This window comes from Gekko japonicus, unplaced genomic scaffold (genome assembly GCF_001447785.1).
Source record: "Gekko japonicus isolate JY-2015 unplaced genomic scaffold, Gekko_japonicus_V1.1 scaffold190, whole genome shotgun sequence".
Classification (NCBI taxonomy): Eukaryota; Metazoa; Chordata; class Lepidosauria; order Squamata; family Gekkonidae; genus Gekko; species Gekko japonicus.
The window spans coordinates 143,081-160,767 of NW_015160841.1; the positions used below are offsets into that span (position 1 = coordinate 143,081).

Below are 17,687 nucleotides of genomic sequence, written 5' to 3' on the forward strand. Positions count from 1 at the left end.
GGTTTCTCTTGGGGGCGGCTGCTCCATCTTGGGCAATGTGGTGAAGCCATATCAGGTATGCTATGGCACTGGCACTACTTGGAGGAGACACCCCCCCCATCCCACTGTACAAAAGAGGAGCGAGAAATCCATGGTGTTGGTACGTGGGGAAAGGAGAGGAGAGACTTTGCCAGACTCCTCTAGCTCCCCTACGTGTGCCAACAATGGCAATCTCCTTGGGAGGTAGAGGAATCAGTAGTTTAGACATTCATTTTGGGGTGTATCTGTGTGGCTTTTCTTTTAAGAGAACATTTTAAATAACCCTTCCATTAAAAAGAGATGGATTTTATTTTTAAAATGCCCCGCAGCTTTCAGCCCAAGACAGTTTCCAGAACAGAGTTTCGAACACAGAGGAGCAAATCCAGATGAACAATGATGACGAAATGGATTATTAATAAGGGCCTAGTAACAAAGCAGTTCAAAAGCAAGAAATTGCAAGTAGATAAATAGGTACCACTTCGGTGGGAAGGAAACAGCGTTCCGTGCGCCTTGGTGTTTCGTCATGCCGGCCACATGACCACGGAAACGTCTTCGGACAGCGCTGGCTCTTCGGCTTTGAAATGGAGATGAGCACCGCAACCCTAGAGTCGGATTCGACTGGCTTTCAAGCAAGGGAACTTTTACCTTTTTAACAAAGCAATACTGAACAGAGTTTGAGTCCAGTGGCACCTTTAAGATCAACAAAGTTTAGTTCTGGGTATATTCTGCCCAGAATTAAACTTTGTCAGTTTTAAAGGTGCCACTGAACTCAAACTTTGTTCTCTGGCTTCAAACCAACACGGCTACCCACCAATGTTCCCTCTAAGCTGTGGAGTCTTGTGAGCAAAAATTCTACCTTGTGAGCTACTGGCATTCAAGTTGTGAGTGAGCCATTTGGCTACTGCATAAATCAGTTTGCTCTGGAGCCCTCCTTCTTGAGCTAAGACAAGAATGTGTGAGCCGGAGGCTGAAAACCTGTGAGCTAGCTCACGCTAACTCAGCTTAGAGGGAACACTGCTACCCACCTAAATCAATACTGAAACAGCAGTTTAAAACATCTCACACAAACATCTAAGACCTAATAAAACAGACACAATGATAATATATATATTTAAAGTAAAAGAGCCTTTCCCCTTTACTCTTGCTCCTGTGAGATCTCTGAAGACTGAATTAAAGGCTGCCAACAGCATCTGGCATAAATCCAAAGAACGGATTTGCCAGAGCTATTTTTATCCTCCTGATATAAAAGGAATATAATTTCCTTTCCTGCAGGATAAATGTGATTTGATTTCTTTTGTCACTGGCTCTCTGCTGGCCTGTATGAAATGTGTCGGCACAGCATGCTTCTTGCAGCTGCAAAGCTCTGAGGACCAGCTGAAATGTGCAACGGGGCTCCATCCCGCCCAGATCCGGGGAGCACCATGCCAAGTGTCAAATACTTGTCATGCTCTTTTCTTTTCTTTTTCGGCCGCTGTATCTCATTTATTTATTTAAAACATTTCTATGCTGCCTTGTCCCCAAGGTGGTGAACACCAAACATTTAAAAAGTTTTAATAGTAATTCAATAGAAACACAGAAACACATAGCACCAAAAACCAGGGAACAGCCAATAAGAGTTACTGGGGGTATGCCAAACAACACTGTTAAAAACCCTGGGGAGGGAGTTCCAAAGTTTTGGTTCCTTTTCTCAGGTTGCCACCCATCTAAGCCCCAGATAGCGGGGGGCTCCTGTAGCAGGGACTTCGAAGTAGAGATGTGAAGGCCTGGAAAAAACCGGAAAAATTCAGGGGGAAAAACGTGTTTTTTTCTGTTTTTTTCCTGAAGCCTTTTTGTTTTTTTCCGAAAAATTGGAAAAATTGAAAAAAGAAAAAAAATTGATTATGGAACGTTTTATTTTAACATGATGAATAAAATATTTTAAAACAAGGTGTTCAAATATTTTCCAAATCATTTTTAAAAATATGTATGGTGTCAGATTGATCTAATTTCTGTGCACGGAGGACAAGCAAGTCCTAGGTTACAAACCGAACTCTCCAATGCAAGAACAAGATGCATTCCTTCCTTTAGGAGGTGCTGTTGTCACAAGAAAAGAAAAAGGTTTCAGTTTTGTTTTTGCATGTGGGTGGGTATTCTGTTTGTAATAATTGTTTGGATACACTATATTTTTAATAGGCTAGTTGTGATAATTTCATGCCAAGTAAAAATGTCCATAGTTATATTTTATGTTCCTAAAGTAACAGAATGACTTTCAATCTAGAAAAGACAAAAGAAATGCCAATGTAGCATTTTTTCAATTTTTCCGAAAATTTCAGTTTTTTTCTGGGGTAAAAACAGGAAAAAAAACACGGGTTTTTTCCCGAGCTTCAACATTTCCGGAAATTTTACATCTCTACTCCGAAGACAACCAGAGTGGGTGGGTAGGCTCATGTGGGAGATGGGAGTCCTCCAGGTGTGCTTAGTGCATCTAATAAACATCCCTTGATGTGAATTAATTTTAAAGGGCTGGTTTGCTCACAAAAGCAGTCATATGCTGTTGTTCAGAGGCCAGTGTCTTTTTTTCTCAGTAGGTCAATTGGATTGTATGGTATGTTTTATTGCCATTGCTGTTCCTGTGAACGGAAAATATGGAGAAGGCTCCTCGAGAATATGAACAGATGAAATGGGGGGTGGGATGCCCCCCCTTGCAATAAATAACAGAACAGTTTTATATGATCAGAAAATGCGTGTTATAGAACTTTACAAAAATAGTCATCTGTTGCCATCAAATATGACCTGCACAAAATATTCTTTTAAGTTCTGTGCTCCTCTCCAATTGGTTAGTCCTCATAAGACCATTCAAATGACTTGGACTCCAGATTTGGTTTGATGTTTTGTATTGATCACCGTTCGTTTTCAAAAAAAGTATGCAAATGTTAACTTCTCTAATTCAGTGATACTTGCGCAGTGGTTTCGGAGCCACCTGTGGCTCTTTGACATGCCACCTGTGGCTCTTCTGAGCGACATCCCCCAGTGTGGCATTTGCCCCGTGTTCCAGGAAGGCGAGCAAGACAGTTGCACTGTAGGGTTTGTGGCAGGCAGGTGGTTCTCGCCTTGAAACAGCTGCTGCAGGGACCGGAGGACAGATAAGCTGTGAGCTGCAGGCTTCATGCCAGGGATAGATGTAAAGGGCCCGTCCCCTCCAACAACCTCTGAGCAGTGTCTGACTTCTCACCTCAGCACCCAGATGGCTACCAGGTGAAGTTCAAGATGGCCACAGAGGAGAGTAGAGCCCCCACAGCAGACACCCATGAAAAGAACCATTTAGCCTCCGTATGGTGCTGGTGGGTTTCCTCCCCTTTCTCCACGGGCCGACTTGCTCCCTTCCAGATGCCTTGGCAGTCTCCGTCTCTTACCTACTTCGTTTCTCATTGCTGAGGAAAGAACGAGAAGGCCAAAAAGAGAAACCCTTCCCTTCCCTCCAGATGCACAAGGGCTGGCTAAGGTTCTGCTGTGGTGGGGAGAGAAAACCTTCCATACTCTGTTAATCTAGAAAGTAATAGTTATGTATTTAATATCAGTAATTGTATCTTATAGAATGTGCCGGGCCGTGGTCAGATGTGCCTTTAGATCTGACTCAGCTGCAAATGCCTGCTGGATCTAAAGGGCATGATAAGACAGCAACATCTGGGAAAGGTCCTGCAGCCGTCTGCACCCCATGCAACTCCGCCACAGAAGTAGAGTTCAAAGGCACTGGGGAAAGTCTGGTCCTAATGCTTGCCGACGGGCCAGGGACGGACTTTCCCCTGTCTGATCGCTCAAGCACACTCTCATGCCGTCGGGACGGTCTGCTCACTCCATCCCAACTTGGTGCCGTTTTCCCCCCTTGCTTAGCGGTACGTGCATAACCGCATACTCCATGGGGAACCTTTAGTGTGGAGGTTCAATTCCTCGTTTATGCACATGGGAAACAAAAGGGGGGAAAAACCCCACCACCCTCGGCCACGTGCCATCTGATCGGGCAGTGACGGGCTGAGCACGCAGCTACAAAGGAACACCGTGTCAGTTTCAACCAGGGGGAAATAGGCTTGCTTCCCCTCCGCACCAAATGGCACGTATGACCACAAGCCTAGGTGTAGATTTGAGTCCACTAGCACCTCAGAGACGAACTCGAGTTTCAGGATGTAAGCTTTAGAGAGTCAAAGCTCCCTTCATCAGATACAAATAGAAATAGAAATCTCTGATGAAGGGAGATTTGACTCTCAAAAGCTTACATCCTGAAACTCGAGTTGGACTCTGAGGTGCTACTAGACTCATATCTAGCTGGGTTAACTGAAGACTAGCATGTCTACTTTCTGAAACTATTGTACATGTGTTTTTGGTGAGGTGACACACGGCATACAGTAGAAAAGAGCAAGAGTCCAGTAGCATCTTAAAGACTTACAAAATGTGTGGCAGGGTAGGAGCTTTCATGAGTCACTGCTCACTTCTTCAGATATTTGAAGGAGCAGTGAGTCATGAAAGCTCCTACCCTGCCACAAATTTTGTTAGTCTTTAAGGTGCTACTGGACTCTTGCTCTTTTCTACTGTTACAGACAGACTAACACAGCTACCCATCTTGATCTAGGGCATAAAGTAGTCATCTGGTTATTTCGGCTGATGGTAAATGTGAAATGCGGTAATTGGTCAGTAATGTATTTTTGTCTCCAGGGATGAGAGAAATAGAATAGGTGAAGATATATTTGATATTGCTTGATATATCTTGCTTGATATTTTGCAAATCTGAAAACTTACATTATATAAGGAGGGGGCTGTCCACCTGACTACCTAGCAGGTTTTGCTGTTCTGACGATGCAAGAATATTTGAAGAGCAGTTGATAGGCTGACAAGATCATGAGGCCGAACGATACAGGATGCGTCAGCGGCTAAATTGCAATGTTCTGAAATCTGTGCTTATTTATCCCTGCTCCAGATCAATTCAGGTGCGTCTTTGTGATTGAGATTTGACTTCCCAATGTGTTTGTTCTTTGTTTAGCTGAGGAAAGGACCTCCTGTCCCACCGCTGCCTAAACTCACACCAACTAAAGAGCTACAACAGGAGAATATTATCAGCTTGTTTGACGATAACTTTGTCCCAGAAATAAATGTGACAACTCCTTCACAGGTGAGCCAAGGAGTTCATTCTGTCTTACACAGGCTGTCCGTGTTACTTCACATTCTTTCATACAGTACTTGAAGTATGCAGTTACCAAGTTGATTTGTTTTCTGGCTGGCCTGCCCAGCAGTAGAAGAGGGCCTCGCCCAGTGATAGAGTATCTGCTTTGCTTGCACAAGTTCCCAGGTTCCGTCCCTGGCATTGCCAGTTAAAAGGATCAGGTAGCAGGTGATAGAAAAACCCTCTGCCCGACACCCTGCCATTCAGAGTGGCCAACACGGACCTTGCTAGACCACTGGTCTGACACAGTATAAGGTAGATTCACGTGTTCAAAACCACATCAATGTCCTGCCTCCCTAGAACCCTGATCAGCAGCTATTTCTACTGTTCTGAAAAGGAAGCAGAGGATGGCAGACTTGCTCTCTTCCTCCCCATTTGGACTGCCAGCAAAGTCCCATGGCCATAAGCCTTGACTTCCTCTACACACTCCTCTTGCCTCTAGCTTAGCACCTGTGTGATTGGGTGATGCCTCTTAGAAGGTCAGGTTTAGGGCTGCCAAACCGTGGCGGGGGATCCGTGTGTCGTCGCAGGATCGCTGCCGCGGGGGGACAGCGATCTGCGTTGCACCGGCGTCACCAGGATGTGATGCTATGCATCGCTCTGGCAAAGGGGCTGTTTGGAGTCCCGTTGCCAGGGCGATGCATAGCGTCACATCCTGGCGACGCCGGTGCAACGCGGATCGCTATCCCCCTGCGGCAGCGATCCTGCGACGACGCACGGATCCCCCGCCGCGGTTTGGCAGCCCTAGTCAGGTTTAGCCTACAGAGTGCTAGTTCTCAGGGGCAGACCAGGAGGCAAAAATGGCCCTGGAGAAGGGCCCACTCTGATGGAGGGTGGAGGGAGGAAGAGCAGGTTCATACTCGCATTGCTTGGAGCCAAGGTGGCCTCAGAGGGGAAGAGGGGCAGGGCATCTGCCCACTGGGACTTTTCCTGGTGGCCATCATGGCCAATCCGCCTCTCCGAATCCCTGAACCTTACATTGGCCTTGGCGTATTCTGTAAGCATTTCCAGGCTTTTGAATTAGATTGTGCTTCTCATGTGCTTAGGTCTTTGCTGTTTTAGTATGTCTCCCACTGTTTTGCATGCATCCTATTCTGACCATTAGGTAGTTTTTATCTTTGACCCATTTCATTTGGCAGAATTAAAATTAGTATGATAAGCTGCTTAGTAGTAAAGTGATCATATGATCAGTCGGTAACAAGGATCTCATCAAAAGATAACTTGCTTTTTTACTTTGCTGGGAATAAATTAGATCATTTGTTGGAGTCTTCATAAACAGCAGCTTCCTTTCCGAATTCTGATGAAAGGAAATTAACTGCTTAGTTCCTAGCTGATTACGTACTGATTAATGCCACTGAGTTGTTTTGTCAGGTCCTGTGTTCTGCTGCCTCCGGCATACAGGGTAATAAACTCCATTGACAAATGATACTTGAAAAGATCCAAACAGTATATTTATTTACAAATGCAGTGCTTGTTCCTTGTGTGTTGGAGCAAATGGAAGTAACTGTAGTTAGAATCTGCATAGTGCCAATTTGCAAGCAAGGGGCCATGGCCCAGCCAAACTTAAACAATTAAAGTACCATTGATTCCTACGAAGGAAATAAATGTCTACTTAAGTTCCTCACAGTGAAATTAATGGTGCTGAAAGATGTTTAACCTTGGCTTGATTGTGCATATGGTGTCCTGGAACCTTCTTCATGGGAAACTGCTGATAAATTCCCATGGAAATCAACATCAAAAGGAAGAGGTCTTATGAAGGGTAAAAATATGCACCATTGTATTCAGAAGCAATAGTGTCAGTTCACAGGAAATTGGCCTTATTAGTCTGCAAGCAATGGCAAAGCACCTCTGAATGAATGACCTACTGAAATCTGTTGAACTCAAATGTGTTTATAGAGTTGGAGTCACTCCAAAGGGTTGCTGTACCATAATTTACTAATTCCTCATACTCACATCAGTCCTTTTCCCAAGGAACACAGTATAGGAGACAATCCCAGTTTAGTTTCACAACCACCCTGTGAGATTGGTTAGGTTGGGAGACAGAGAAATGTTCAGTCACGCAGTGAACTTTATGCCTAAGAGGTCAAGTTTAAATCTTCCCAAATCAAGATCAGCTACACCCAGGGCTCTAGTCGGGGGGGAGCTCTCAGGTACGGAGCTCCGGAAGAGAACCTCTAGGGGGCGGGGCGGTCACGTGGTGAAGCCCCGCCCCCTTCTTTACCCCGCCCTCTGCTTCGATCCTCATTCCGTTTGGGAATGAGGATGAAGCAGGAGGGTAAGTAGCCGGGCCTTCTGACACACTTCCGGTGATGTCAGGGGGTGTGGCCTTCTGTCACTTCCGGTGATGTCAGGGGGCGTGGCATATGCAAATAAGTTATGCTAATGAGTTATGCTAATGAGCTCCGGCAGCTCTTTTTCTACAACAAGACCCCTGGCTACACCTGAATGATTCCCATCATCCTATTATTAACTGTTTGGTTCCCTAAGGGAGCTAGCAGCCGGAAGATAAAATCCTCGATGAATGGGGCAGGCATGAATGAGCAGCCGCATAGCTGATTCCACAGAATTTGAGAATCGAGAGAAACGCATATCGGATAAAAGAACCAATTCAGATCCTTACAGTTTAATCATAAGCAGAGTTACCCCTTTCTGTTCCAATTGAGCCCTGGCCTGGGTAGTCCGGGCTAGCTCAGTTTCATCAGATCTCGGAAGCCAAGCAGGGTTAGTGTTTGGATGGGAGACAACCAAGGAAGTCCAGGGTCACCAGGCAGGCGATGGCAAGTCGCCTCTCAACGTTGAAAACCCAGCGGGATTGCCCTAAGTCAGCTTGTGACTTAATGGCAAGAAAGAAAGAAAAAGAAAGAAAGAAAGAAAGAAAGAAAGAAAGAAAGAAAGAAAGAAAGAAAGAAAGAAAGAAAGAAAAGCCAATTGGAGTCAATTGAAGCCCATTGAAGGACGCAGGTCTGGTTAGAATGGCACAGAATACAGCCTGAGACACTCTAAATTTGAATTGAATCCCACTAAACAGCAACGGGCACGAATTCTGTTTACCTGTTGCACCTGACTGCTCTCTTGCTCCTCCCTCCTGTACCCTCATGCGGAGGGTTGGAAAACAGGCTCCCGTGGAAAAGAAATCCCAGTGGCTCGTGATGTCTGGCTTCAGAGGCCCCTTTGCTCCAAGAACCTGGGATTCTAATCCAGAGTTTATTTTCACACTCCGCACAAAAGGGGAGCAGGAAAGAGGGAGGGGAGCACGGGCGGCACAAGCTGCCCTCCTGGGTCGTGCCAAATGAATGCAAGTTTGAATTGATCCCTGAATGCAGCCTCCGTGGAAGCAGATGGTGTAGAGCCTAACATGCTAATTTATCCTTGCTGTTCGGTGTGTGTTATGTAACTCCACATGTCGTTATCTGTGTTTTATTCTGCATGCCCTTTAGAAAAGCAGTTAAGTGCATACCATAAAAACTAATTTTTTTTGCGCGGGGTGGGGGGGGATTGTCAGTGTGGCTTTTGAAAGGGTTTGTAAATCCGGTGTGTCTTCCTGAACAGAATGAAGTTCCTGAAACTAAGCAAGAAGAGTCTTTGTTAGATCTGGACTTTGATCCGTTCAAGCCTGATGCTGCAGCTCCTGTGGCAGTCCCGTCGCCCATGTCTCAGGTATTTCCCTTGCTTGAAGGAAGCCATTCTTAAAGGTCCAGTGTAAACTGTAATTGAAATGTGCTTTACTCCCACAGAACGGTGGCAGATGCACAGTGTGTAGAATTCAGGTTCCTGAGAATCTCTCTTCTAATGTAAGGGGGGGGATGGATTCTGGGCCTTGTGATCATTAATGTGTGCTTGAATGTATTTGGACAATGCCAGATGAAGTCTCAGAATTGAAAGGGTGGCTGATCTTATTAATTAAAAATAGTTATGCTCCACCTGTCCGTGTAAAGAAAAGACCTCCAGGATGACTGACAAGATTTATTTATATTTGAATATTTATAGCCCCGCCTTTCATCTATCTTGTCTTTGCAAAAAAACTTGTGGATGTGTAAAGATCCAGTATGCAACTGATACATTGAATTAAAGTAGCAATAATTAAAATAAAATGCAGGGAAAAATCTACAACGCACGCAATTCAGCCAACAACACCCCCGCTCACTCAGCTTATCTGAAGAGCCATCTGGAATAAAAATGTCTTCAACATTCCCCAGAATGCCTGTAGGGATCTTCCTTGTCATATTCTGCTTGGTATTTTTCTCCTTTCCCTGAGATTAAAAAAAAATCATCTCATATGCATACATTCAGTTTTTACAGAGACATTTTAGGTAAATGATACCTCTGGGTTTCTAGTTCCTGTGATAATCTGCTTTAGTTTAGAGCTGTAGAAGACTTGAGTTCAAGATGGTTAAAGATTTCAGTTGAAAGGATTTTCAGTAGCTAAATAGTTGATTTTTCAGCTACCATTTTCATTTTGATGACATACAAAACATGATAAATGTTCACTCTACTATTTCATCCCCACATTCAAAGATGGCTTTTAAAAAGATTATATACATGCATGGAGCATGATAGCCAGATGGAACTTCCATTTACAGAGGCAGTATACCTTTGAATACCAGGTGTTGTAAACAATAGAGATGTTGGGCTTCCAGAGGTATCTGATCCAGGGCTATGACTGAAAACAGAATATTCATCTAAATGGACCTTGGATTGGATCCTTCAAAGTGATTTGGATGCTCACACAGGACACCTTTACAGAACATTATACTTCGCAGTTGTTCACAGCTGAATTTTCCTGCATGAAACAGGAATACCAGTTGCAAACGATTGCTGAAGTGCATTAGCCAACGTGCATGAAAGCAGCCTTAGTCAGATCACATTTGGAATGTTGTGTCCTGTTCTGGGTGCTGTGTGTTAAGAAAGCTGTAGACAAATTGGAATGGGTTCAAATGAGGGCAAGGAAATGGGTCTGGAAAAGGAATCACCGTGGACGGGGGAGGCTGAAGGAAGACTGGAGTGGAGGATTGTGGCTGCACTCTTCACATAATTGAAGATCTATCATATCTAGGATGGCAAGGACTTGTTGACTCTGCAGCATCAGAGAGCCAGATTAAATCTAATGGGCTTTAATGTGCAGGAGAGCAGGCTTCAGCTGAATGTGCTTTTCACTTTTGAGGAAGGCTTGAGCTCACTAAGAGAGACTTTTTGCAGCATTCATTGGGTGAAATTTGGATACATATTTTGGTGTTCGGCAACCTTGTGCTTGGTAATATTTGTTGAACTCCCCGAGGAAGACCCTGAAACAGGAGGATATTTGGACCTCTGTTGGAGGGAAAATGAGCACTGATTCAAAATAGACTTAAAGGAGTCCTCCTAAGCTTTTGTGCAATTAAGGAGGACTGGTATTAATAGAGAGGTTGTGCAATATCTTTTGTTATATAAAAAGACGGTACTTAGATGTTTGGATATATGATTCATTCTTTGTGTTAATGTCTATGTGATAATTAATATAATGGTGAATAATTCATAAGAAATATAGAAAAAATAAAAAATATAAGGACGAAAAAATATATACCAATTACTTGAGCTACTTGGTAATCATCTGTAGCACGGTATTTGCTGATTTTCAGTTGAACATCAGCAGAAACTTCCTGACAGTGAGAGAAGTTCGACAGTTGAACCAGTCACCAGTTTGGGGTTGGCTGTCCCCCGCTGAAGGTTTTCAAGCCAAGGCTGATCAGCCATTTGTAGGGAATGTTCTGGCACTGAGCATCCTGCATTGAGCTGGGGCTTGGACTAGACGACCTACAAGGCCATTTCCAACTCTGTGGTTCTATGCAAGCCACCCTTTGTTGTAAACAATATGTATGCGAGTAGGAGAAATCTCAGTTCAACAATATGAATGGCAAGAACTGAGCCTTTATTTCATGGCGGATCAGAAAACAGAGTGATCCTGCCCAAGTTGCCAGTTTGCTTATAGTTGATGAGAGTTTACGTAAGACACCAAACGCTAACCCTGGGCACGTGGCAAGTTCAGGGCACTTTACATCAGGCCACAGAGCACAGCAGTCATCTGATACGTATATCCACATGGTCGGATTGATTTTCAGCACATGGTGGAAGGAGTGGAAAACACTATAGACCTTTGCTTGCCCTCTGCATCATGGAAAACAGCACTGCTCCTTTAAGGCTATGTCATACACAACTCCGACAAAAGTCACCATCCCACCACAGTGAGAATGAAAGGCTTTTCAAGATAGCTTTGTTCTGATATGTGAACAGTAGCTGCCCAGTTCCCATTTGTGCTCTCTAACTTGATAGTCCTCTGTTCAGGATACTACTAATGAGAATAGAGCTATAGCTTTAATTTTTGTGGGGGGAAATTAGCCAGTTCCTTTTTATATCACATCGTTGATGTTTTTGTTTCGTGTTCTCTAGTTTTGTAATCCACAATGATCACATTGCTTGTTGTCTGTACTATAATGCCTCTCCTGTCCCCTTTTTTGCATTTTCTAACACAGTAATCTGCCTTCAGTCTCAACCAGTAAGGTGGACTGTAAATTAGGTTGCCAATCTCCAGGTGGAGCCTGGAGACCTGCTAGAATTATAACATCTCCAGACTACAGAGATCAGTTCCCTGGGAGGAAATGGCTGCTTTGGAGGGTAGAGTCTATGGCATGATACCCTGCTGAAGTCTCTCTGCTCCCCAAGTCCTGCCTTCCCCAGGACCCACCCCAAATCTCCAGGAACTTTACAGCCCAGAATTGGCAACCCTAACTATAAAATATGAAATATCAGCTGCTTCTCCCCAAGAGTCCTGTGTACTGAGCCTAAATCACTTCCCGTGGAAATGTGGTTCTTATTAAAACTTATGATGCTAGTGCTGAGAAAGCCTTTCTAGTTCTGGTATATATGACAGAGGCCCAGCACAGAAGCAAAACCTGGTTTGCTGCTGAAGGTGCCCCCAACAAGGGCTCATCCCCATACAAATGTATATGTGTGATGTTTACAAATGCTTGCTTCCTGCATCCACACTTTACGTTTTTATCTACACATTTTAAAAACATCATGATGAACATCTGAAGAACGTAGTGTGTAAAGAGCCCCAAGAGACCTATGCTTCCATGCTGTTGAGCAGCTGCTGCCCCTTTCATCTGGGTTCACACAGATGCCCTTTCCAGGGGGTTGTGCCTTCAGAGTTGGAGTCCCTTCTTTCCCGGGGCTTTGGCTTTGATGGACAGAACAAATAAGTTGGGATTTGTGAAATGTGTTGTAGAATCCGTTTTCCTGTCTCCTAAAAGAATGCTAAACCAAGCTCCATCCCGCAAATGAATAATCATGGTACTATCTAATTATGCTTTTCAGCACATAGCAAGGTGTACAAATGAGGTTTTCAACACTGTCCTTCTTTCCCCTGTTCTCAGACGCTACCCTGGGATCTATGGACGGTAAGGTGGCTTTGTCTGTTTTGCATGCTGTGTGTTTGTGGTTTGGTTGATGTAGCATCATCTGTATGCAAAGTGCATTGCAGCACATTGCAAGCCAAAAGGGTGGGGCCCGGTCCCAAAGTGTTTGCAATCTAAATTTTGACAGGGGAAGGGAAGAAAGGGACAGGCGGGGAAGCTGGGGGTCAGATGTACAAATACAGATGCATGTACTTTTAGATTAAACCAGATGCTTCAAAGAAGAGACTTTCTCATAACTCCCTGGATAAGTTTTGAAATCAAATGAAATGAATGTCCAAAAACATGGCCTTCCTGTGTGTCATGCAGTGGGCACCACGGTACCCACATGTGTTTCCCGCTATCCATTTGCTTTTCCCCCTGGCTTTCTCTCGCTTCACTGGAGCGGAAGGTGGTTTAGAAGAGCCCAGGAGGCATCCCCTTGGTGTCTGCAGGGAGAACCCCTTTGGGAACAGCGGCCTCTGCTTGGTTTGGAACAGCATAACATTTCCCAGAACCTCCCAGTGTTTTATTACTGGACCCAGCCCCTATAATGACCATTTTGTAATTGCCCCCCCCCACCGTAAAAGCCATTTTGTTATAGCGTCCACTGCCTGTTCTCAAAATCCTAAAAGCACCCAGAGGCTCAAGAAGTGCACCAACCTGTGCGAGACGATTGACCAGACTGACACAAGCATTTCTGTCACTCACCCCACCCCTTAGAAAGCTAGTTACACAGAATATGCCCTGGAACATAATTTTTTTTTTACATAGAGAGAGAGAGAGAGAGAGAGAGAGAGAGAGAGAGAGAGAGATGGGAGAAACTGGACAGGGGGAGGCTGAGTACAGCCATTTATTTATTTATTTAAATTTATAACCCGCCCTCCCCGCGAACGGGCTCAGGGCGGCGTACAGATGGGGCCAATGCCCAATACATAAAACATTGAAACTGCATTTTAAAAACATTCAGTGCAACATAAGTGCTCTCCACAACAACAAGGGAACCGATGACATCACCAGGATGGTATCCTTAGTGGCCACAGCTCCATGCAGTACCACCATTTTTGCACTCACGGCGAGTTGGTAATAAGGGCTAAGACAGATGGTAACAGTCGTGGTGGCTCCTACTCAAACACCTGGCGGAAGAGCTCTGTCTTGCAGGCCCTGCGGATCTGTGCAAGGTCCCACAGGGCCCGGATCTCCACTGGGAGCTCATTCCACCAGGTAGGCGCCGCCACCGAAAAAGCCCTAGCCCTAGTCGCCACTAGTCTGGCCTCTTTGGGACCTGGAACCACCAGGAGATGTTTAGTCCCGGACCGTAGTGCTCGTTGGGGAACATAGCTATAAACCCTGCAGTTCTCCTGAGATTTGTCACCTTCCCAAATGCAAAGATCAATACAACTATAATGAAGCTGATACTGAGTGAAGTGTCTTGAGACTTATTCTGATTATTCTATTGAACACACATATTCAGCACATGAAGCTGTCTTACACTGAATCGGACCATTGGTCCATCAAAGCGAAGATTTTCTACTCAGACTGGCAACGGCCATCAAGACTATCACATAGAGGTCTGTCACCTCACCTACAACCTAATCCTTTAAACTGGAGATGCCAGGGATCGAGCCTGGGATCTTCTGTACGCCGAGCAGATACTCTGCTGCTGAGCCATCGCTCCTCCCCTGTTGGGCGTATTGAGACTGAGATATGAACGATTTTGAATGAATCCTTACGGAGAATCCTGCATCTGTGGCTAAACAGAAATCTTGTTTTCAAATGTTGATAGGTAAATTCAGAAGGGAAACATTGAGGTTTCTTGTGATAAAGACTTTAACATGTTAAAGAAAACATGGAAAGGAGCAAAGGTGTATGCCATGAACTGGTGAAACTGGCACAAGTTGTTTCTTTCCTTTCCAGTCAGTTCTCTTTGCTTCAGTGCTGCTGTTTCCCTCAACGCCATTAAGCCCACTTTCCCCTGCATTTCAGAAATGACGCAGATGCCCTCTGAAAAGTTCAATAGAAGCTCATCCTCGTCATAGGCATCCCGCAAAGTCTTTGAGGGTGTCTCAAGGTCTCTTCGAGCAGGCAGGGAAGATAAATAGGATTTGGATGACCTGAGGACAAAAATAGGCTAGTCTGACAGGAATGGGAGTCGGTTGTCTCCGACAGAAGAAAGGCACACCTGTGAACAGCAAGAGCACTGCAAGGTGTTGATTAGGAAGAGACTAAGATACAGGTAGGGGGAAGTTGAGGTCACCCATAGCTCTCTTCCTAATGGCTTCCTAATGGAACTCGCTTCCTAATGGCTGGGCAGCAGCCTGATGATGGAATCAGTGTCCTGATGCTTCCAGTGGTTGTTTGGAGTGTAAATTTATTTATTTATTTATTTATTTATTTATTTATACATACTTCTATCCTGCCCTCCCCACATTGTAGGCTCAGGGTGGGTACCAACATGCATATATCTGTAATTAATGCAGATTTACTATTTAAATCATATAACAATAATCAATTTAAAAAAAACATAAAATCATCGGCCTTAATTCAATAAAATAGTCAGCATTTAGTGAGGTTTGCACAGCTTCCGAAGGGTAAGTGGAGTGAAGTAGACAATCCGCCTGGCCAGACATTAGTAGTGGTGTTGTCCTAGCATAGCTGTACCATGTAAATTCCCGTAGCAATTATCCATGGAGAAGCTTGTGTGGTTCTAGCTCTGGGAACAATGACATGAGATATTGTGATCCACACACACACACCAAAAAAAAAATTGGACAAATTGGACATGTAACATTTAAATGAAAGAAAACAATGGAATGTGGAAAACAGCCCAATCAATCAATCAGTTTATTACGGTCAAAGACCCATCAAACAGCATGCAGAATCAAAAACAGTCTCCAGATTGTCGTAAGGCATTACAGAGAAAAAACATCTCAAGGAGTATTAAGGAGGTGCTTACGCTTTATAATTACAATAAAAAGAAATTTAGCAACATTCCTTGAAATAACCGTGGATTTGTCCTCCAGTAGGTGTTTCAGCAAAAGTTCCTCGGACTGGATTACTAATTGTCCTTGAAACCTAAATGACCTTAATGAAGGCGTAATTAAGAGGGCTCTTTCTTCTGCATAGTGGGAGCAATGAAATAATATATGGGGGAAGGGTCTCTATTGACTCGGAAGGGCATGAGCAAAATCTCAAATGTCTGGGGATACGTTGAAATCTTCCGGAAAGAACTGCAGTGGAAAACAGCCCACGTGGCAATGGATGTCCTTGTCCCTTCCCTACCTCCCTGCTGCTGACTCAGGTGCCAACTGCAACAGGAAGTCAACTTGTGTCCAGAAGGCCCTCTCCCCAGCCAAATAGTTGTGTCCACGCCTTAGGGAGACAAGAACCCATTTCTGACAGATTTCGGAGAAGTATCTTCAGAAGTCTGAAGACACTTTCCCATTTATTCAGGTGTCAAAAGGTCACATTTGTGTGGTGTGAATGCATGCTAGGTGCGACACGTTTAGAACAAGGTGCTGGATCCAGTGATCCACTCACAGGAGGAATGCAGATCATCCTGCCTTCCCCTCTCTTCCAGCAGCTCCTCCTGACCCTGGGGAAACTAATAGTTGGGGTTGCGGGATCTGAATGGAATAATCGCCATGCAGGTCAGCAGGCTGAAGTGAGGAGGAGGAGGAGGCGGGCAAAACCAGCTCCTCTTTCGTCAGCACAACTTTCTCATAGAAAGGACTGCTGGGGGGAAGGTAAATATGGGGAAGATCCACAGGGTGCTAACGAATTGCTGTATCTAACCCATCCACAGCCCAGCCTGTGCATGTTCTCACCAGTAATTCGTGCTAAGTAGCATAAAGCTTACTTGCAAATAAGAGGGCATAAAATTTCAGTTTTAGATTGACTTAGACGTGTATAAGATTGGTAAACTTCCAAATAAGAGATGGCTGATTTTAAATTATTAATACTAAACATTGTAGAAGAAAAATCGATACACCAGAAACCAGTACATTCATTCTTCTTGTTCAGAATTTAGTGGCTTTGTGTTTATAACATTATACTAATAATGGACCTCAAAACTTGGCTAAATCTGTTGGGAATTTATATCTGGATCAGTTTTCTTATTAGACTGGTAAGGATTAATAAATGCAGCTAATCTGTTAATGAACTGATTACAGATTAGGGACATTATATTTTAATTGGAGCTGGCTGTTGAATGAAGGTGGACATGGTCTACCAATCAATGGCATCAACCTCTTGCGATTTAAGCATTGTGGTTCAGGCAGGAGACAGACATTTTTTTTCAAAGATTAGGAGTCTCTGCAAATATTTCATCACTTCTTATGGTTTCTCATTCCACTTTTGCCTGGTAAACAGGTATTTTTAGGTGCTTTCAATACTTTACAAAATCTCTGATGAGTTGAGATGAAGTAAAAGTGTGCACGCACCAAGGTTCTCTCAAGCCAAGATTAGCTATTAGGAATCCTGTTTGGTTCTAGCCATAGGTAATAGTTCCAAACTTGAAATCCTTAGGTTATTTAGCTGAGAGAAGTTGTTATTTTTATTGAAGGTGCTCAGAATTTCAACTCTTCTGATGATTGACTGATTGAATAAGCAGTCAACCTTAATTTATGACTCTGCTTAATAATCTGTCTGGTTCTTTATCACATGATGTCCTGTTTCCTCCAAGATGTCCATGCTGGAGTACATAGAGCTATTCCATTTACCTCTTGTAACCATTTTTAGCTGTTGACAGATGGAGACGTAGGGGCACATCATGAACTTCACGACTAGCTCTCTTATCTGTTACACCATGCTGGCTCTCACTTGCATTAGATGCCATAAAATAGTTCCAAACAAATTAATTTGTGAATGATGGGCATTCTAAATCACCCGCAAAATCAAAGATACAGAGCCCAATTCTATGCAGGTTTACCCAGAAGTAAGGCCTACTAGGAGCAAGGGCACTTACTCCCAGGTAAATATTCCTTGGATTACATCCTTAGTGGTGTTCCCTGTTTCTGATACTTTCTGTATTGTACATAGCTGATGCATCA

General features: G+C 44.0%; 1 protein-coding gene across 1 annotated transcript in view; it reads left to right on the top strand.

Moving 5' to 3' along the window:
• Nucleotides 1-17,687, top strand: part of AMPH (amphiphysin) — a 154,825-nt gene that overhangs the window by 111,395 nt on the left and 25,743 nt on the right. The window contains exons 12-14 of the mRNA XM_015419188.1: nt 5,030-5,158; nt 8,759-8,866; nt 12,619-12,642. Coding sequence (XP_015274674.1) covers nt 5,030-5,158; nt 8,759-8,866; nt 12,619-12,642 — 261 coding nt within the window. The remainder of the gene's footprint in view (nt 1-5,029; nt 5,159-8,758; nt 8,867-12,618; nt 12,643-17,687) is intronic.